The sequence below is a fragment of the Poecilia mexicana genome, unplaced genomic scaffold (assembly GCF_051168715.1).
Source record: "Poecilia mexicana isolate PSO_F unplaced genomic scaffold, ASM5116871v1 scaffold_7, whole genome shotgun sequence".
Classification (NCBI taxonomy): domain Eukaryota; kingdom Metazoa; phylum Chordata; class Actinopteri; order Cyprinodontiformes; family Poeciliidae; genus Poecilia; species Poecilia mexicana.
The window spans coordinates 31347590-31369089 of record NW_028263376.1 but is presented as its reverse complement, the minus strand read 5'-3'; the positions used below and the strand labels follow the sequence as shown (position 1 = coordinate 31369089).

The 21500-nt window shown below is 39.0% G+C and overlaps 2 protein-coding genes across 3 annotated transcripts; both read left to right on the top strand.

Moving 5' to 3' along the window:
- The first annotated feature begins 1713 nt into the window (after positions 1-1713).
- On the top strand, positions 1714-6022 carry LOC106907169 (galactose-specific lectin nattectin-like). 2 transcript variants are annotated; one of them, XM_014972753.2, is made up of 6 exons: positions 1714-1891; positions 2343-2364; positions 3807-3886; positions 5107-5241; positions 5455-5566; positions 5727-6022. In XM_014972753.2, exons 1-6 carry the CDS (start codon positions 1832-1834, stop codon positions 5789-5791), a joined length of 474 nt encoding a protein of 157 aa, XP_014828239.2. In that variant the 5' UTR covers positions 1714-1831; the 3' UTR covers positions 5792-6022. The 2 variants fall into 2 exon arrangements, with proteins under 2 accessions (XP_014828239.2, XP_087863598.1); XM_088007472.1 differs by lacking the exons at positions 1714-1891; positions 2343-2364 and having other exon boundaries at positions 3797-3886.
- Positions 6023-8223: 2201 nt separating this feature from the next.
- Positions 8224-10514, top strand: LOC106907164 (galactose-specific lectin nattectin-like). The gene is made up of 7 exons (XM_088007559.1): positions 8224-8283; positions 8403-8524; positions 8700-8779; positions 8939-9027; positions 9481-9619; positions 10057-10209; positions 10375-10514. Exons 1-7 carry the CDS (start codon positions 8224-8226, stop codon positions 10437-10439), a joined length of 708 nt encoding a protein of 235 aa, XP_087863685.1. The 3' UTR covers positions 10440-10514.
- Positions 10515-21500: the final 10986 nt, after the last annotated feature.

The window sequence follows — 21500 nt, the reverse complement described above, 5'->3', positions numbered from 1 at the left end:
TAATTTACATTTTTAATTTACTTATTTCATTTTAAAATGAACATGTAACATATTAATATTAATGAAAAAGTAACTTGGAAGGAAGTAAAATGTGAAATGATCTGCCTTTTCAAAGCGGCTGAGGACACAACGAACGGCTGTCCGTCTGCTGCGCTCAGCTCCAACAATAAAACTTCTCCACTTCTGACTGATGCAACTGTCTAAATATTGTATCTTTAGATTGTTGTGTTGAAGTAACCTGAAGAAAAATCCCCTGCTGTCTGTTTCCGTGTACCTCTGATCACCTGACCAGGAACACAGACACTCAGCTGGCAAACACCTTTCAAATGATGCATTTAATTACAGCCAGCAAACATTTCCAAGCATAGATCAGAAATGTTTATAGATTTATTCAAGACAAGTTCCTGGAACGGATGGCAGAACCGTTCGGCCCGATCAGGAGGCAGAACGTCGTCCATCCTCACCGTGACTGACTTTATAACAACTAAACTTTGTTCTCAGTCATGTTTTATGTTTGTTTTTAAATTAATGTTCCATTTAAAAATGTTTTAACCAGCTAAATATCAAACTTGAGTTGTGAGGATTTTGTTTATGTAAAACAGATGCAGATTATTTTGTCTAATATAGAAAAATGAATCAGAATACTTTGTTTGCCAAGCTGCTGTTCAGAAACAAGGAACAGGTGTTAGCTATAGATGTAGAAGAAATGGAAACGTTAGGCGCCGCAGACGGACAGGTGTTCGTTGGGTTCCTCAGCCTGTGGCAGCCGGTTGATGCAGTTAGACCAGTTTTTGTTTTAGAAATGTTTATAAGGCTGATTGAAGCTTTGTTGCTTTTGAACAAAGGGATAATCTTTTCTGAGAAAAGAGAAGAGGGAGATCATTTCAGATTTTCCTTCCTTCTTCTGCTTTGCATTAAATTTTCCATTCATATAAAAACAATACATGAAGAAGAGGATCACAAACTTCACATCTGAATAATTGTCAATAATTCAGTAAATTGCATTTGGGATGAATGAGTTCTTATAAATGCTGATGGTTGCTGCCGCTGCTCTGTAGCGCCATCCAGAGGGGAGAGCAACAACGACTGAAGTCACCCACAAGAAGTTGAGCCTTTTGTATAAATCTCCCAGCATCCTTTGCTCTTTGCCGATGATTATGTTGATATTTCTGCACAGTTTATGTTCATCCTTCTCTCACCAGGCTCACATGCTGAAAGTTTAAACCTTTTCTGAAGATTCATATAAATATCTAGAATCCTAAAATGGGTCAAACATTAGAACCACAGAGACAAGCAGATCCTCGATATGCCAGCTCAGATCAACTCCCTGAACCATGAAAACTTTTGTTTCTTACCTTGAACACCTGAGTAAAACCTTTTCCTTCTTGAATTAACACTTTGAGATGTTCGTTGATCATTTATCACAGTTTGTTTAATGACAACCTGGTTGTTTTCTGTTTGTTCTCATCAGAATAAAAAGCAACAGCATCCATTTCGAAGAAAACCCGTCATGGCCGAATCAGCCAATGAAAGCCGCAACGCAGAAACGATTACACAATGTCAAATTCTTCTGCTACAAAACAATTCCACGAAGCTAAAGAAAAGAAATATTTAAATCCAGGAAACATCTTTCTTGGAAATGTTGTATTTTTTGTGAAGACTAATTTTATTTTACGAGAAGGAAGTTTTCAACAATCCTATATAAGAGCCGTCCTTCTATCTGGTATCATTCTCTCTGCATGCAGCAAAGGAAGCATCCAGCTTTTCATCACCGTCTGTCGATTCAACTCTGACTTCATCTGAAAAGCTGAAATTTATCGTTTCTTCACAGATGGCTTCAGGTTTTCAGCTGGTATTGATCCTCGGCTTCATCACGATGACTGCTGAAGCTGTAAGTTATTTAATGCTAATTGATATTTTTGTATCTCCATAACCTGCTTCATGAACTAGGTCATAAAATGCAGCAAGCCAAAACCTGTGCTTATGTGAAACTAGGCGGCAGAAATCGAGTGAATCCATCGTCCATATTCCACTGACCGTCTGATCTTGGCTCGTTTCATCAGATAAAAACTGAAATGCTGAACAAAAAGTGAAAATAAGTAAGCGGATTCCCAGAAAACTTCCAAAAAGCTCAGAAAGCCGAAGCTCACAGTAAAACCAACCAGCGGCAGCAGAGACTGTTGGGTGTAAATACATCAGTTTCCATCTGTTTGCTACTCATAAGATCTGTAACAGATTAATAATGTCAAAATGTCCAAATGCACAAAGTGTTTTCAGTTTGTCACCAGAATCTGAGGATGCCGTTAAGGTCAGTGGTCATCAGTGTGTCTTTGTGTCCACAGGGTCCGGTTCCAAACTCAGCAGGTTGGTAATTATTCCTATAATAAGATGATATTACACATGCTCTAAATGAAACCATACATGTACTTTCTATGTATCAGTTGTGTGACAGCTTTGGAAGCCATTTGTTTTTGTCTTCAGCTGAAGTCTCGGAGCGTCGCTGTGCTGCACAGTGCAGCGTTTCCTCTACGTGTTGTTGATCGTGGCACGAAGCCACAGTTAAATAAACACCTGCAGAATCAAGTTTGTCACACTGGTGGTTAGTTACCAAATTATTTCTATTTGCTAAATGCCAGAAGACTTAGTGAGAACATTTCTTAGAGATTGTTTTGAACGTTCCCTGAATTTGACATACATTTGGTGGTTATCACAGAAAGCAGTCGAACCTGTTGAGTTTCCTTCCACAAACCTCTGATAGGTTCACAGACACTTCAGGAAACTGGCGTCACGCCTCTAGATTTATTTCAAGGTTGCAGCTGAAAAACTCTTATTCAACACGATGAGAAAGTTAAAAGAAATTAGTGAAGCTGTCAGAGAATCATGGAGCTGCTCCAGTCTGGTTCATCCTGGGAACAACTAAAGCTTAAAGGTGCAGCGTTTGTCTGTGCAACTGCAGGCATGATGGGAATGTCCAACCATCAAAACGCTCAGGCAGGAGACGGGTTCTGGTCCAAAACGTGCAGATTAACCCCAGAACAAAAACATGAAGGGGTCATGATCCGTGTTTCTGAGTATTTATTTTAAGGGTTTTCTGTGTCCAGGTTCTGTCCTCTGTTGTCTCCTCCCTGTCGATTGTTTCCCAGGTGTGTCTAGTTACCTGATTACCCTCCCTGTGTATCTAAACCCACCTGTTGTCTGTGACAGTTCGTCTGCCGGCAGAGTTGAACTGCTAAGTCCTGTGTTGGCATTAGCTCGTCGCGTCAGTCTTTGCTGCCGGTGCTGAGCCTCTGTTTCCGCTCTGCCTGAGATCTGGACTGTTTTTCAGCTACACTCTTCATTAAATTCATCCTTTTCTTCTACAACTTGGGTCTCTGCGTCTCTCCTCACCACCACCAACCTCCACATGACAGAAGAAGCTTTACTTTACAGGAAACAGAAAACTAGATGCAGTTTGCAGACACACAGCTTCATTTGTGCAGACATGACTAAAGAGGAAGTGTGTGGTTATCATGACAGGGAGGCTTTCACCATCCCAGCAGCAAAACATTTTCTTTTAAAGGTTTTATTGTCAGACAGGACAGCAGGTTGTGACAGAGGGCAAAGGTCAACAGCCTGGTCGAGGACTGAGGCCTCCGTATGGACTGATCTCTCTCCCCCTTGTGCAGCCAAACTGAGTCATTAATTGATCAAAAGTTCTGTCATCACCAATAAGCATCTGGAGAGTGAATTTAACTATAGAAGGGTTAACATATACCTATGAATTCATTATCATTTATTCAAATTTAATCACATATTAATGACCCCAGCCTGTCCTCCTGGATGGACCCAGCTTGGAAGTCGCTGCTTCGTTTTCTACTTCAGCCCGAGGACGTGGAGCGATGCCGAGGTACAGAGGAGCACAAACACAACTCACCAACATGAAGCTGCTCTGTTTTCAGCTTTAAAATAACACAACAGGCACACGGATCCTCTGTCATGTTCATTAAATATTCAGACTCATCCTGCAGACCAGGGGTGTCAAAGTCAAATGGACGGAGGGCCAAATAAAAAATTTAGCTACAAGCCGAGGGCCGGACTGATCGAATGTTCATTGAAATTTTTTTAAATGACTCATATAGTCTAGTGAACCTAATTGAACCTACTGAAAACCTAACAAATATATTCCAATATGATCAGATAAATAAAGCAATATTTTCTTATGGCTCTGTCAGTAATCTTTAATTTTCAACAGACACAACTGAAATATTTTTAAAATATAATTGGATTGAAATACAATAAAATAAAGTGCAAAAATCTATTAATCCACATATGTCAGAGTCAAGGCATTTAGATGTGTCGCCGGCGAATTACGGTACTGCAAATTTAGATGTGTCGCCGGCGACACATCTAAATTTGCAGTACCGTAATTCCGCCACACGTAGCGCTAAGTGGAAAAATTCCAACGGTTTCTGAAAGGGGAGACGTTGCACTTTCCAGCAAGTATCGGGTTAATACGGTAACTTCGCAGCTGCAGCTGCAGAGAATGTAATTAATCCGGGGGGCACTCGTTTAATAGACGGTATATTTCGGCAATAACTTGGTGGATATTGAAAGTTCCGGTTGTTATGGATACATGGGTAAGTACATCATCTCACAGAACATTTAAAGAACTACTTACAGTTCAAATAAGGAAGATATTTTTTTTCAGACGGGGTGCCGGCTTGCTGCGGTCTGCGGGCCGGTTCTAATAATAAATCAAGATCATCCCAGGGGCCGCAAAAAACCTTCTCGCGGGCCGGATGTGGCCCGCGGGCCTTGACTCTGACATATGTGCTGCAGACCATCAGTCTCACTTCCTTAACTGATTAAAAAAATAAACTCACTGCTGCTGAATGGCTCATAAAAATGATTTTTAAAAGATTTGAAAAACACTTCATGAAATAACCAAAGCTTTTCATTATCTGTTTTAATTTGTTGAATTTATCTGAATTTATCTTTCAACAAAATTTCAGGAAAATGACCATTTTTGTTCTAACGTTTTAGCTTCAGTTTCAGACACATTTGATTCTTCATTTGAAGATATTTATTTTCCAACTGTAACTTTTTCTGCTGTCTGCTCTGCATTAGGCCTTCTGCATTTCTATTGGTGGGAATTTGGCCTCAGTCCACACCAATGAAGAAAACGACTTCCTGAGTGACATGGTCGTACGGGACACTGGGAGCCCTTCGATCACGTGGACCGGCGGCCATGACGCCATCACAGTAGGTTCATGAAACCAGACCAGGTGACGCGCTGCAGGGGGATGAGCGGCTTGTTCACACACATCCAGCTTGTACTGTGTGTGGATAAACACAGAATGTTTATCTACATAACACACACACACTTGTGCTTGATGATGTCTGTACTCTCTCCTGCAGTAAATGATATTTCAGTAACTGTAAGTTAACTACAAGCTAACATTTCATTTGTGTTAGGAGGGACAGTGGATGTGGAGCGACGGATCAAAGTTTGACTATTCTGCCTTCGCTCTGGGTCAGCCTGATAATTACCAACAAACAGAAAACTGTCTGGAAATGAACTACGGTGGTAAAGATAAACCCATTTTTGTTATTTAGTGTTTGAATGAAGGAAGGCTGAAACCTGAACGTGGCTTAAAAGTTCCATGTAATTCAATAAAACATGAACTAGGATGGAAATGTAGAAGAATCAGATGTTTCGTCATGCTGGGGCTTTTCTCTCCTAACAGGGAACAAGTGGAACGACAGACCATGCACCCAGCCATGGCCATTTGTTTGTGCCAAAAAAGTCTGAAGCCTCCAACCATCTGCTGAAAATCTTCTCAGCTTCATCTCAGTTTTAATACTTTTAATAAACTGCAATTAATTGTGTGGTTGTAAGATGACAAAAGTTTAAAAGGTCTAAGGGGAATGAATGGATACAAGGGGATGCTGCTCTGATAGCAGTTCTGTGTTTGGTAGGATTTATTTTGGGCTTAATGGGTTTTTAATCTTCTGAAATAAAAAGTAACATTATAAACACAAACCTGATTTAATGATCTTTATGCTGTCAAATATTTTTACTTCATTAAGGTTTGAAAACCTGCACATGATTATTTTAGCCTCATTTTCAAATTCAGTATCAAGTTTATTTTCCATACTTTGAAAACATTTTAAACGTAACAGATTGTTTTCAATATGCCATGAAAATTATGAATATAAATCATTCAAAGGTTTCCAGGATTCTTTGTAAAAATGGAGTAAAAACACAATGAAAACATGAATTTTATGATCTACTGGAACCAAACAAGAAACTAAAAATTAAAGTGTAATTTACAACCTTGTGAAAGTGAAACCCGACCCTGACAACTAAACAGATTTGCATAAAAATGTCAGATTTCCCACAGAAATATAGAGATAGAACCTTAAATAACTTATTCAGAGTTTATTAGTAAAAATGTTAGGGATTATTTTCACTTTAAGCACTGATCTATGAGTCTGGTGAAAACATTGATCATTTAGTTTGGGGAGCTGATTTTAACTCCTGAAATATCTTTTAATCTGGATTAAGTCAGAATTAGGAGATTCATATGAAGACCTGAAGCGTTTTGACTCGTCTGTAATCTGATGGACCAGAATAAAATCCTGAATTAAAGCAGAAATTAGAGCATTAATGGTGGCAGATATTCATCAGCTTAATATCAAATCATCTCAGCAAAAATGCAGAAAGCAAAACCAGGCAAATAGCACATCAGGTTAGATGAAGTGATTTACTAAAAGGTTTTAAAAATGTCATTCAAAAGATAAGCAGAAGACACTGGTGGAAAGAAACCAACATCAGGGTTACTGATGCGATCAGATGAAATGAAATCTGCAGGAATATTTTCAGTTTGCAGAACTTTTGTTGTTAGAACAGCATGTTGAAAGAAAAGATCAGATCCAAACCTTCAGTAAACGTGTTGACAGGTTTGCTGTGGCCAGTGACGTTTACAAAGCAGCACCACTTTTCTCCTCAGAATGAATAGAGACAGTACGTGAGTTAGGAGACTAATATGTTTATTTCAGGTTGCATATGTTGTGTTACCGCAGGTGTTATTACGCAGTACTCAGTCTAACACCTCCCAGACTCCAGCGGACTGACTACTGCCCAGCTCTCCGCCTAACGGGTCCGAAAAGCCTCTAATTATTACCACAGATACAAATGTAGAGGACATTTTGTTTAAGCTGGGCGCAGGAACGATGCGTCTGAGCTCCAACTACCTCCAGATCCAGACGTTATGACCCGCTTCAGTTCATGAATCATCGGAGCAGCCCTCCGATGCCCGACAGCATAAACCACACCTGTTAACGGCTCTATTAATAACATGCACTTGTTACAGCTTAGATCATTTTAGAGACTCGGACTGAGTCCCAGAGTCATTATTTATCATAACTAAAGAAACGTCTGAAGCCCCCTGATTACTAGGATCATAAACATCAAATTTATGTTAATCAGAAGGATTAATATTTAGGTGACAAAATTAATTTAACTGTCCATAACATTAATTTAGACTTTAATATTTTATTAGCAAGCTTTAGCAGGGGAAATGACATGCAAATCAAAAATTAGAAGTTTAATATATGTAAGATATTTAGAAATCAAGCTTCCCTCCACTCCCTAACTGTGTCGCAGAACTGTAAGAGAGGCTCCATGAGTCCATGAGTGTTTGTTAAATGGGCCAAGTGTTCTTCAACATCCCAGAATCATGACACCATCAGATGTTCAGGCTGCATGTAGACAAGAGCAGAAACAGTGAGCAAGTTTACAGGACAAGACAGCAGCATGCAGACGACGTGGTGAAGCAAAGTGGTTCTGCAGGAACTCAGCAAAAAGATTTGCACAAAGATAAAACTCAAGAAACAACCTTGTTACGAGAAGGAAGCATGAAGGAAGCATGAAGGAAGCATGAAGGAAGCATGAAGGAAGCATGAAGGAAGCATGAAGGAAGCATGAAGGAAGCATGAAGGAAGCATGAAGGAAGCATGAAGGAAGCATGAGGTTTCCAACATTCCAAGATCCTAATCAGAAAGACGAGGTCAGACTTTTCTTCCATCTGGTGTTACTCTTCCTGTCAGGACTCAGTGCAGCAAAGGTGACATGCAGTTTCTCCATGTTTAACTCACTTTTCTGTTCCTCTGAAGCTGATTTGCTGCCTCCATCTCTGCTGCTCTGGGTATAAAAAGCTGTAATCATTTGTTTTTGGACAGATGGCGTCCGGTCTCCAGCTGGTGTTGATCCTCGGCTGCATCATGATGACTGCTGAAGCTGTGAGTAAATTGTTTCTCCATAAACTGTTTCCTGATCTGGGTCATGGAATATAGCAAAACAAAAATAGCAAAAAATAAGTGAATATTGTCCAATTTTCATCGATCCGCCTGATCTTCAGGTCTGTTTAGGGACATCAGTTAAAAACCCAAATACAGAACTAAAAGTGGATAACAGCAAGAAGGGTCTTCCCAGTGGTTTCCAGAAAAACTCCAAAAGTCATGGAGATTTGGTGTTGTCATGGTAACCAGGCAGCGACACCAGAAAGTGCTGCGTGCAATGCAGCAGTTCTGCTTTCGTCTGGGTGTTTGCTGCATATAAGATCTTTTTACCATTCCAGAGAAACTCCACAGGCTCTCTGCTGCAGGAAGATTTTACATTTGATCCACAGAACCTGCAGCAACAAATAATGTTAAAGCCAGCAGGAGGACGGGTCCGTTATCAGCTGTGTGTCTCTGTGTTCACAGGCTCCAGTTCCAGACGTCAACAACTCAGCAGGTTGATAAGTATCTTCTATAAAACTTCAGTGTTTCATCAAACTGTCTAATATAAAGACAAGACATGCAGAACTGAATGAGCTGAACACAGACATGTCCATTTGTTACTAGCTTGGTTTGTCTTTCATTTCTTATTATTTTCTTGTCCCCACATATTAAGATGCCCCTGCCTGTCCTTCTGGATGGACACAGTTTGGCTCCCGCTGCTTCATTTTCTACTACGACCACAAGAGCTGGAGTGATGCAGAGGTACTGAACCCAACAGAACTTACTGCATAAAATACGAGACAAAGAATCTCTACTACTGTAATGAACTCATAGAAAATACATTAATGATGAGAACTGAAGAGAATCAAATGATGCAGAAAGACAAAAGTGATCAGTTAAACTTTATGGTCTAAAACTAGGAATTAAAGAAACCTGAGAAATATCCAACAGTTTTTCTAAAGTCATTTTAAAGATGTGGGATTCTTTTAATGTCTCATAATTTGATACAATTCTGATTTTTGAGCCCACAATTCAATTCAAAAGTGATTTTCAATTCAAAACAATTATTCATAAAGAAATTCAGCAAGTTCACAGAAAAATCTAAACATTTTTATCTAACATTTTAAATGACGAAGATATGAATTTGATTCTAAAGATGAAAATTCAGTTCCTGCCAAATCTATTTTTTGTTCTACTTTGTTTCCTTACTATTAGGACTTCTGCATTTCTGTTGGTGGAAATTTGGCCTCAATCCACAGCTATGAAGAAAACAGCTTCCTGAGTGACATGGTGAAAAGAGCAACCGGCCTTCACCAAGTTACCTGGGCTGGAGGCTATGATGGCATCACCGTAAGTTCAAATATTTAAAAATGAAGGAGAGACGCTGTGGTCCAGCAGGATGTCCTGGATTCTTTAACGCTATTTACGTTTCCACATGTATTAAACCTGAGCACTGTATTGCATGTTGCTCTGTGCGTGTGTGTGTGTGTGTGTGTGTGTGTGTGTGCATCTTCCATAAAAACACTGTTAATCAGCAGAAACTCAGTTTGTGTCACTCTGAAATCCAGTTTGGAATAAATGTTTGGGTGTTTTTCTGCGTCAGAGGTGGATGTGGGTCTGAATCAAACGTACGTTTCCTCAGTGCTCTTTATTTCATAACATATTCATGAAGTTCTGTGTTTATTGCCAATGTAATTAAGTCAAGCTGAGAGAAAATGCGATTTGGACGATGACTGTGGCTGAATTATTGTTTGAACTGGATGTGTGAACTGCAGCAAATGGGATGAAAAGTTCTGCTTCTACATGAAGTTAATTTTGTCTCTTTATTCAAACATAACAGATGGCGTTGGAGTGACGGATCAGCGTTCAAATATTCCCACTTTGCTCCTAGGAAGCCTGATAATTATGGAAACGCGGAAGACTGTCTGGAAATTAACTATCAAGGTAAAGATAAAACTTTTTTAATTTGTTTTATTCTAAAACGACTGAAGGCTGAAAACTGTGTGTGGTGTTAAAAGTAAAATACGGTTAAAAGCATAAAACATTAAATAAGATGCATGTTTATTAGGATCAAATGTTTATTCATGCTTGTGTTTTCTTCTCCACCAGTGAACCAGTGGAACGACTATTATTGCTACTATCGAAGACCATTTATTTGTGCCAAGAATCTCTGAAGCCTCCAACAATCTGCTGAACAATCTTTTCATCTCTGCTCAGTTATTAATGGATTTCCTTCAATAATGATTGATTTCTGGTGGATTTTTCATGTTTAACATTTTGAAATAAGCAACAAAAGCATAAATTAACACAAACTTGATTTAATTATTCTTTTGCTCTCAAACATTTTGTAATGAAAACATAAATCAAACATCTGCAGTGCAACTCAGCTTAATTCAACTGTGGGAAGTTTTATGAAAACTTAAAGTTCTGCTAATAAATTTTCTCTTTGTTTTGTCTCTAGTTCCTGTTTCTTCTTTTTGCATTTTAAAGTTCGACTGATCTGGTCTGGTTACATTCCAGTAGCAGGAAATGTGGAACCTTCCATGTTCCTGCTCTGTAGATGTTTATCACACATCTGTTACAAAATAATTTCCACATGACAAAAAATTAAGATTCAGAAACTGATACACAGACTGATAAATACTTCCTTAATTCCTTCCTTGGTACATTTTCCTAAGGTAGCCCAACTGGAAGAGCCCAGCTAAAGCTTTTAAACCTTTGATTAAATCTCTAACTCTCACTTCACCGCAGCAATAACTGGCTTTCCGAAAGGTGAAAATGGTGAAATGCACTGCAAACACAGGCACAAGGTTGGTGGCAGACCTGGAATTTGCTGGATCATTTAAATCAAGAGGCCGTTTCTTAATTCGAGAGAGACCTGTTACACATTTAAGAATTACAGGAATAACCACAGGATAAAATACTCTAGATATTTAAATGTTGTTTCTAAATAGTCAAGAAAGACTTCAGCGTTATTTTTATTGAATACAACACATCAAGATCTTGCTTGTTTTAGTGACGGAGGAATGTGTAAATATCTTTTAAAACTCTTTTAAAAAGTGCAGAACACTATCAAGGTCACGCAGAGGTCAAGGTTTTCTTCTTCTGTCTGATTATTATACCTCACTTAACCTTTATCTGTCTCCTGAAGGGAAAAATGTTATCAGACTTAAAGTACTCCTTTGGAAGAGTCGGTTGGATGTTTTGCAGCCACTGAAGAAAACATGGGGTACTCTTTTGGATATTTTTAAACATTTGGTGTTTTTAAAGAGCCAAATTATTATTTTGAGACATTTTATTACATTTTGTAACATAATTCAAATGTGATCTTTACGTAACTTTTCATGTGCCTTTAGAGAAAATCTTTTGGTCTGTGTTGACTTTTTCTTTCTTTTCAATGTTGCTGCTCTTCCTCTACTTTAGGAAATTACTTATGACTAAGACTGCTGAAGAAAAACAGGTCCTGGTATCTAAATCTGTAGTGAAAATGAAATATTACCCCTGGATGTTCCTCAAAAGGTCCATCTTGGTTATTTGTGCTTAAAGAACACACTTTCAGTGGCATGCACAACAGAAATCTTACCAACAATAATTGGTATCTGTTATAGTTTTAGCTATATTTTGGATCCATGGGGAAGATCTTCTCAGGACACAAGAATAGATTTATTGAACAAGAATTTGCACACGATGGTGTTTTTCTAGGATTTTTCTGCTTAGGATCATAAATGCAGCACTGATCAACATTTCAATGTGTATCGATGATTTTGATCAAAATCTAATGTCTGTTTCTGCTTTTCACAGCTGTTGACTTTATGACGTGTTTAAGATGTTTTATGCTTTGGTAAAGCATAAAACACTTTACATCCAGAAACCCGACTTGACCTGAATGACAGAAAATGGCTTCAGGTGACCGCTGCACTCATTACCAACCCTGACTTCTGGTCAGAAAACCTCAGCAGGTTGAAATGTTGCAGGGATGGCCACGTAGCAGAGGTTTCCTCTGGCAGCTCAGCAGTGATGGTCAGGCTCAGTTAAAGCTGTCTATATAAACCCTCCAGTGTCTGGCTGAAGGCGCACTGTGTGCTGTGAGCTCTGCTGCTGCTTCGATTCAACAAGGTCAGATTTCACTCCACAAAACCTAAAAACGGCCTCTTGTAATTATATTCATGTAAAATGGTTTTGAATAATAAGATTTGAATTTCATGTTGTGGAAATTCATGTTTCAGGTATGTTCATGCTTTTCCGATTCTTTAATTGGAAAAGTAAAAGCTGCTTCCATTGAGTTGTTATTACAAATGGGTCATTTGTTCAGCAGGTTTTAAAAAGGTCTCAGAAAATGATCTCCTCATATTTTGGGTTATATCTCAGACTGTTAGAAGAAAGCAGTAAATGAATGTTTCCTGTCCTCATACAGATGAAATCTGCCCTTCGTTTCACTTTGCTCTTTTGTGGATTTGGATTTGAAGTAAATGTAAGTAAAATCTTTTACTTCTGTCAAACATTTCTGTTCTTATTCTACGTGTTTTTTCTCTTTTTTTTGGATCCACAGGCCAGATGTCCTTCAGACCCAGGTTTGGATTGTAATCTGTTGGGGCCTTTGGTGACTACTGGTGGCTGCATGGAGGTGATCTGTACACAGGTGACCAGCCCAGTGCCGTGGGCTCCTGGTGGGCCTGGGGGCTCAGGTTTCTGGGGTGTGTGGCCCCTGGGGGTCTGGGGTACTTTGGTCTTGGCAGGGTTTTGGGCCGGTGCATGAACCCGAATGCTCATGGACAGTGTTGTGGAAATGCTGATGATGGGAAAAAAGGGAACAGGAAGGTCAGTTTAGGATTAATTGTAATCAATATCATCATCATCCCAATATTTAGTTGTATTGTGATGTTGCACGTTCCTGCTTCAGGTCTAATGTTCCTCCACTGAGAGAATAAACTTTAAAATATAAACCACAAAGTTCATAAACCACTGAACGCCTTATGGATCTGCTGTCCCACACCTCTCGGATCTTCTACAAATCATGGAGAAGCAGCATTCAGCTTCTATGCACCACAAATCTGGAGCAAACTGGAACAAAGCTGCTGATGACGAGGAGCCGCCCAGGCTGACATCTCCAACATCTGCACATCTGGAGATCCTGTGTTTTCTGCTGATCATGCTGCCGTCTCCGGCTGTCCTGGCTCACTTCCAGCTGCTGCAGTGAAGCATTGCAGCATGCAGGACTTGTGGCAACACCAAGATCCTGCGAGGCATTACTGGAGATGTACTGGTGTGTGGAGGAGAAGATTCCTGGTGACAGCTGGAAGGAGCGGACGGCTAGATACTTTAGAATACATATGGACATATTCAATGATTGTTGTGGGATGATATTCATTCATCCCAACAGAGGGACTGTTGAGAATAAATAATTCTGTTTTTTCCTTTTATCTCTTTTAGTTAGTTGCTAAGCTAAAGCTAGAGGAAAAGGCATGTTAGGAAATGCTATGGGTAGAGGACAGGACACACTAGGGAAGTGTTTTTCAACCACTGTGCCGCGGCACACTAGTGTGCCGTGGGTGATCGTCAGGTGTGCCGTGGAAATTATCCAATTTCACCTACTGTATTTTCTGGATTATAAGCTGCTACTTCTTTCCTACACTTTGAACATAGGGCTTTTCTGTGGATTTTTCTTCCAACACGTTTGAAGGTGCGGTTTATAGTATGGTGCGCTCATAGTCTGGAAAATACGGTAACTGGTCTTAAAAGATTTTTTGAAAACAAATTAATTATCTGCAAATGATGCCATCTTTGAGTGTCTTTGCTGTCGTAGTGACTAGCGGCGTAATCATGTAACTTTATTATCACTAGATGGCAGCAGGTACAGAGCATTTTACATTAAAACAAGAGAATTAGTGCATCACACAACAGTGTTGTGTCCCTGTTCAGGTGTTCAGGTGTATTTTTGAAGTGGACATGTTAAGTGCAATTTGAAATAAGAAATGTAAAATATGATAAAAAAATATATTTTTTTGTGTTTATTTGATTCCTATTAAGACACTTTGATAAGAATGACTATATGTAATACAGGCGGCTACAGAGTATCTTTGTTTACATTTTTGGTGTACCTTGGCTCAAAAAAGGATGAAAAACACTACACTAGGGGGCGCCCTCTTTAGGGCGTAGCTTAGATAGAGGCTAACAAAGGAGATCGCTGCCTCTTGTGGGATGCCATGTTGGTCTGTTAGCTCTTAAGGTAGCAGGTCATAATGGACCAGCAGTAGTTTGGTATTAATAAGTGGAATTCAGGAATTCAACTCCCTGATCGACCTCATAAAACAACAACTCAGCATGGAGAACGGATAATTCTCCACAACATGAGGAATGTATTATAGCTTCACTAATATGAACATTTGGTTGATATTTATATCAAATGTTGACAGACATTTAACCAACTTCCTGCACAAGTTCCTTCCTGTTCAGAGTAGAAGCAGTTTATATCCCCATCAGGCTGTTTGTAGTGAACAAAGGCAAACTGAGCGAAATGTAAATGCAAGTCAGGTTTATTGAGGAAAAGTTGAAATAAAAGCAAAAGGGATGAAGATCTGAGAAGAAAAACAAATAAAATGCTAAGAAAACTGAAGACACTGAAGAGAGATGAAGCTGCACATCAGTGGATCACAACGTCTGTAGATGTTTCTGATTATGATGCATTTCATCCTCACACAGCAGATCTGATGGTGGCTTCAGTCAGCTGCAATAACAATGAAAATATTAATATCATTTCAGCAGAATGCATTTTAGGCATCAGAAAGTAAAATATCACCAGTTCCAAACCTGCAACAAGGCCTCTGGAGAGTCAAGGCTGGTTTTCTGACTTTGGTTAAAAATAAAATGCATTCTTCCTAAATAAATGCAGAAAGACCCAGGCTAGGATTCAAACCCAGGACCTTGTTGCTGCAAGGCATTAGTGCTACTGACTGTGTTACTGAGCTGGACTGGAACATTAAAGCTGATGAGGGAAAAGTTTTAACCAGACTACAGAGTTTGGACAAAACCTGCTCCACAGGATCGCCATGGCAACCAAACTCCAAGTCCTGACATCTTATTATGTGATGCTAACTTTAACAAAGAATAACTAGAGGAAGAAAAAAAACTGATAAACAAATAATAAACAAAAAATGAGTGAATACAAAACAACGGAATCTGACATAAAAAAAAAACAGTAAATTACTTCAGTTAATTAATTTGCCAGTTGAACAGCTGGGTTTGTTAATCAGGTTACAAACCTGGTAAATTAAGCTGCTACTGATTAAGTTTTATTAAGATAAAGGAAATGAAAATGACCTGAAAACAAATGTGACAATAATACTTTTCAATGTTGTTGAATTTTAGAAAGATTTTAGGGAAGTTAGACCATAAACTCACTTTTACAGACATATTTCACCTCCAGGTACTTGAAGGTCCCGACACACGGATCTCCCAACACAAAGCTACTGGCGACGAAAGGGCACTCCGATTCCCCGTCGCATCTGTGGATCAGTTCCAAGTCAGTTTCCAAGAAATAGTGATGTGGATTTATTAATTCATATCCAGTTTGAAAAGCCTTTAGGAAAGACTGAAGCTCTGTACCTCAGAAACACTAAATCTGCACTCATAGCACAATCAGTTTTCCTTGTCTGTTCTTCAGGTATCCCTTCGGAGCACGTCGTATGATCTCTGCGTCCATATGTAGCACTGATCACAGATATAGATCCAGATTCTGTTGGAAGAAGAGGAAATGTTGGAACATGTGGTGTAATAGTCCAGAACCACCAGTAAAACCAGTGACCTTACCACACCGGATGTGACTGACTGATCCCTCACATGTCACAAGAGATATTAATCCGGAGAATGACCGAGGTTCTGTTATATGAGAGATTCAGATAATATTAATATAAAGACACTGAAAGGTTCAGCTATCCATGATCTAAAGCAAAATGTATATTTCATAATATTAGATTCAATAATTTTCTCTTCATGCTAAAACCTGCAACACTAACTTTTCGGATTTTGTAAATCACGTCCTGCCTGTTAAAAAACAACAAAATTAATCTCAAATGAAACGACAGAGGATTTTTACTTCAAGCTTCTTGGAGCTGAAAGCATCAAATTAAAATCTGGTTACCAACTGAATGACAAGGAAACTATAACTGCTCAATAAACCCAGTAAAATAATGTTTTTAACAACAGACATTCAGACCACAAAGAGAAGAGAAGGATTTCACTCACATTGGTTTCCAGGATGGATCCACAAAGGAACAAAGTAAAAAGGACGAATTTCATCTGTATGAAAATAGGAAACATTCAGTTACTGTGAGATCTGACTGAGAAAAACTCAATGATTTCCTGAAATGTTTTCAACAAGCTGCTGAACTAAATGGCACATTTTAATGAATAAATATGAACATAAAAGCTTTTAGTCAGATACTATTCCTTTTTGTGAGTTTAAATCTTACTAAATGAAAAAATGTAGCTACAGGTTGACATTTTCCAGTTTCCAGTCAAATCTCACCTTGTTGTGATGAAGAGTCAAAGCAGCAGCAGGACTCACTGGAAGCAGTGTGCCTTCAACCAGGGAATGGAGGCTTTATAAACCTTCACTGATGATCTGACAGAGGAACAAAATGTCTTTACTCCTTCAACAATTCAGCCTGAGGAGTTTTTCTGACCAGAAGTTCAGGTTGGTGATGGTGTGTCACACCTGAAGCCATTTCTCCTCATTCCTGGTGGTAAATCACTGATCAGCTCTTCGTAGCCCCCAGCCCAGTGTTGGAAAATTAGTTTAATCATGCTAGTTGTAATGCTAGCTTTAACTTTGGTGCATGTTGAAATATTAGACTGATCCTGATTGTTTTGAGTTCAGTTTAGGTCAGATTTAGACTTTTGGAGTAAAATGTTTCTGTATGAAATAAACACATCTATTGTTCAAAGTGCACAGGGAGGATGGCCACTGATACACACAGTGTAAGGTAATTAATTTCTTCTTTGTGGCTTTGGTTTTCTGATAACCATGTTGAGCTGTCGAAGTGATTTTATGCACTTGATAATTTGAATAAAATGCTGGATGATTGTGAAGTAGAACAGTGACTTTTGTCTTCATGGTTTCACTTTTACACTCGACATTAACGGACCTGTGGATACAAGATAACAAAGAGCAACAGGTAGAAAGTATCTCGTTTCTTAACACCAGCTAGCAGGAAACATCAGACTGAAAATGTTGGGATGGGAAATCTAGTTTTATTTATCATACCTTGATGTAAATACATTTAGGAAGAGAGAAGAAATAAATCTTTGATATTTCAGTCTGGAAATGGTCACCAGGTCGTTTCTCAGGCCTTGGGATTCTGGAAAAGCACAGAGAGAACCGTTATCTGTAAATGTGATGTTTCTGCACCAGAGTCTGTGCTGCTTTGTCTGGGACTGGAGGTTCATGTTTATGATTATTTATGTTGAATGAGGATTAAGATTTAGGCATAAATATGAGGTGTGGATGGTGTGATATCTAATCATAAGAGCTCCTTCTCAAAGATGAAATGTTTAAAGCAAACTTTAGAAAAATAAAAGCCTGACATTAACACTCTGACTTCTGGGAAACAGCAAAAGGTTAAATAAGCTCTAATAATCAGGAATGTGAAGAATATCTTCAGGATTGACCTTCTGACCCCGGCCCTTCCCCTTACTCATCCTGGTCACAAGTAAAGTGGACCTGGCCGTTCTGCTCGTTATTTTAAAGATTCCTTGGAGGTTTTCTCCAAATACTTGAGCTCCTCAGTGAAGGAAAGGATCTTGAACAATGCAAAGCCATTTACACATTCCTCCATCAACACAAGAAGCACAATCCTGAGTTATTGCCTTCAGCAAAAATAACAAGTGAGTCTTTTCTTGACTTTTCAGAAATAAGATTGAAATACCCAGATTAGTTTGTTCTCTGGAGTTTTTCTTATCTTAATCATGCAACAGCCCAGGAGCGAAATGTGGAGAGAAAGAGGCCTGGGAGTTCCTGACAGACCGGCCTGTGTGTGTGTGTGTGTGTGTGTGTGTGTGTGTGTGTGTGTGTGTGTGTGTGTGTGTGTGTGTGTGTGTGTGTGTGTGTGTGGGTGTGTGTGTGTGTGTGTGTGTGTGTGTGGGGGTGTGTGTGTGTGTGTGTGTGTGTGGGTGTGTGTGTGTGTGTGTGTGTGTGTGTGTGTGTGTGTGTGTGTGTGTGTGTGTGTGTGTGTGGGGGTGTGTGTGGGTGTGTGTGTGTGTGTGTGTGTGTGTGTGTGTGTGTGGGGGTGTGTGTGTGTGTGTGTGTGTGTGTGTGTGTGTGTGGGTGTGTGTGTGTGTGGGTGTGTGTGTGTGTGTGTGTGTGTGTGTGTGTGTGTGTGTGTGTGGGTGTGTGTGTGTGTGTGTGTGTGTGGGGGTGTGTGTGTGTGTGTGTGTGTGTGTGTTTTATGTTATATAGGAATCTAAATATAAAACTACTATCAGAATTTTGAGCCTTCTGGTGGTCAATCAATCAATCAATCAATCAATCAACCTTATTTGTATAACATATTTCACCAAAAAAGCTCTCAAAAGTTCTTTACATCATAAAAACACCAAAACAAAAAGTCATAAAAAAGAGCGATCATAAATAATCATCAGAAAGTTGATCAATGTTCCATTGATTATGGATCAAAGCAACTTTACACAGGAGGGTTTAGCCTTAGTTTAAAGGAACTCAGTGTTTCGGCTGTTTTGCCGTTTTCTGGAAGTTTATTCCAGATTTGTGGTGCATCGAAGCTGAATGCTGCTTCCCCATGTTTGGTTCTGGTTCTGGATGCAGAGCAGAACCTGAACCAGAACCTGAACCTGAACCTGAACCAGAACCTGAGAGGTTTGGAAGGCTGATCCATCAGCAGCAGATTATTGATAAGTTCAGTGATTTATAAACAACCAGCAGTAGATTAAAGTCCGTTCTCTCAGTGAAGGACTGTAGAACTGGGTGATGTAGAACTAGGTGATGTAGAACTAGGTGATGTAGAACTGGATGGTATAGAACTAGGTGATGTAGAACTGGATGGTATAGAACTAGGTGATGCAGAACTGGGTGATGTAGAACTAGGTGATGTAGAACTAGGTGATGTAGAACTAGGTGATGTAGAACTGGGTGATGTAGAACTAGGTGATGTAGAACTAGGTGATGTAGAACTGGGTGATGTAGAACTAGGTGATGTAGAACTAGGTGATGTAGAACTGGGTGATGTTCTCTAGTCAGAGAGCTTCACATCTTGCAGAGATTATCATCATGGCTAAATGATTCTTGTTTAACTCGTCATACAAAGACAGTAAAGTCTGTTTTTTTTCAATAAAGAACCTTTACAGTCCTTGTATATTCAGATCAATGGGGAACAAGAATCACAAGAGATTTAGTTCTGTGTTTTCTTCCATCTCTTTTAGCTGTTTGCATGTTCATAGGGAACACCCTATGTGATACAGAAACAACATCATCTTATTATTTTAAATGATTATTATTTCACTTTCCAATAGTTTTTACATGAACTGTCCAAAAGGCCCATTTAGGAACAAGAGCTGTGAATTAGCTTGTGCTCTAAACACTGTGAAGCAAACATGGGACTGCTGCTCTGTTCTGTTTGTGTCTACATGTGTCTGTCTCTATCAAATAAACTTAAATTAAATTAAATTAAATTGAATTAAATTAAATTAAATTAAATTAAATTAAATTGAATTAAATTAAATTAAATTAAATTAAATTGAATTGAATTGAATTAAATTAAATTAAATTGAATTAAATTAAATTAAATTAAATTGAACTAAATGTCCTATGAGGTCCAGCAGAAGGGACGTGACTTAGATATTCTATAGTGCTATTATGTGAACAGTTGAAATGAATTTGAGTAGGTGAGGTTTTGGGACGTTCCTCATTAGTTAAATATTTCAGACTAGGCATTAATAAATTACTTATTAATATCCACTTCTAGATGTGATGGCCATGTGGATTATTGTATTTCTCCCAGTTCTCCCAGTTCCACTGGCCGTGGCCCCAGTGACCATAACCTGCTTGGTAAATTCTCATTTCAGCATCTAAGAGCCACTCAGTTATGGGACATTCAGTTTGTATTTACCAGAGTCTCATTGAAGGTGAAATAACAAAAAGGATTCGTGGATATATTTGGTACTAACTACAAACACTGACCAGGGTTGCTTGCTAACAGTTTGGGGTTTGCCAGCAGAGTTCAGCTACCAGCCCAGCTCCTGTGAACTGAGAGGAAAACACTGATAATCTTAAAAACTGAATTATTTAATGTAAGGCCATGTACATGTTCTTCTTTGTGCTTTTTGTTTTATTTTGAGTGAAGCAGTTTACAAAGAGAAGCAGTTGGAGAGAAAGGCTATCTTTACGGTTGATATAACAGGAAGAAAAATAAAGAGATTTTCAAACTATAATCTGTGTTATTACTTTATTTATCGTGTTTAATTGTAATCCAGGTTATTTTCTGCTAGATTCTTGAGGAAGCTAACATCCTTCCAGGTTTGCAGCAAGATGCTGCAGATCTTCTCTCAGTCTGTTGGGGCAGCAGCATCAGAGCCTTCATCAGCATCCTGATGAAGAAGGAGACGTCTGCTTCTATTCTGGGCACGACTGGGGAACCTCTGGACATGATGATGATGATGATGATGATGATGATGATGATGATGATGATGAAGCACACAGGATTATTCATAAAATCAAGAAAACTATGGACAACTCTGACATCCTCTTCAGACTGTCTTGGGAAAAGAGTGTCTTCAGTCAGAGGCTTCTTCAGGTTCGCTGTAATACAGACTGCTACAGGAGATCGTTCCTGTCGACAGCCATCAGCTTCAACAAGAACTGAAGAATTTGAATTAATGACTTTCAGCAACATTTCACTTCCCCTTGGGATCAATAAAGTACTTTTGAATTTGAACTCAGAAGACTGGAACCTGTTTTTGATTTATTCATAGATATTTGAGGCTCTTGATTAAACGCTTGATGGGTTGAGCTGCTTTGACTCATCTGTAAGTTTTCTCTACAAAGGATGCACCAGTTGGTGCAACTTAAAATATGTACTTCTATGTACTTGTTTTGTTAAGTGCAGTTGGTTTACATGCTTTTTGAAGTATTGATAACTAATTAGATTTTACAGTGTAGATGCTGAAGGCTTTTGAAAGAAGAGATCTCTTGTAGCAGTCTGTATTACAGCGAGTCTGGAGAAGCCTCT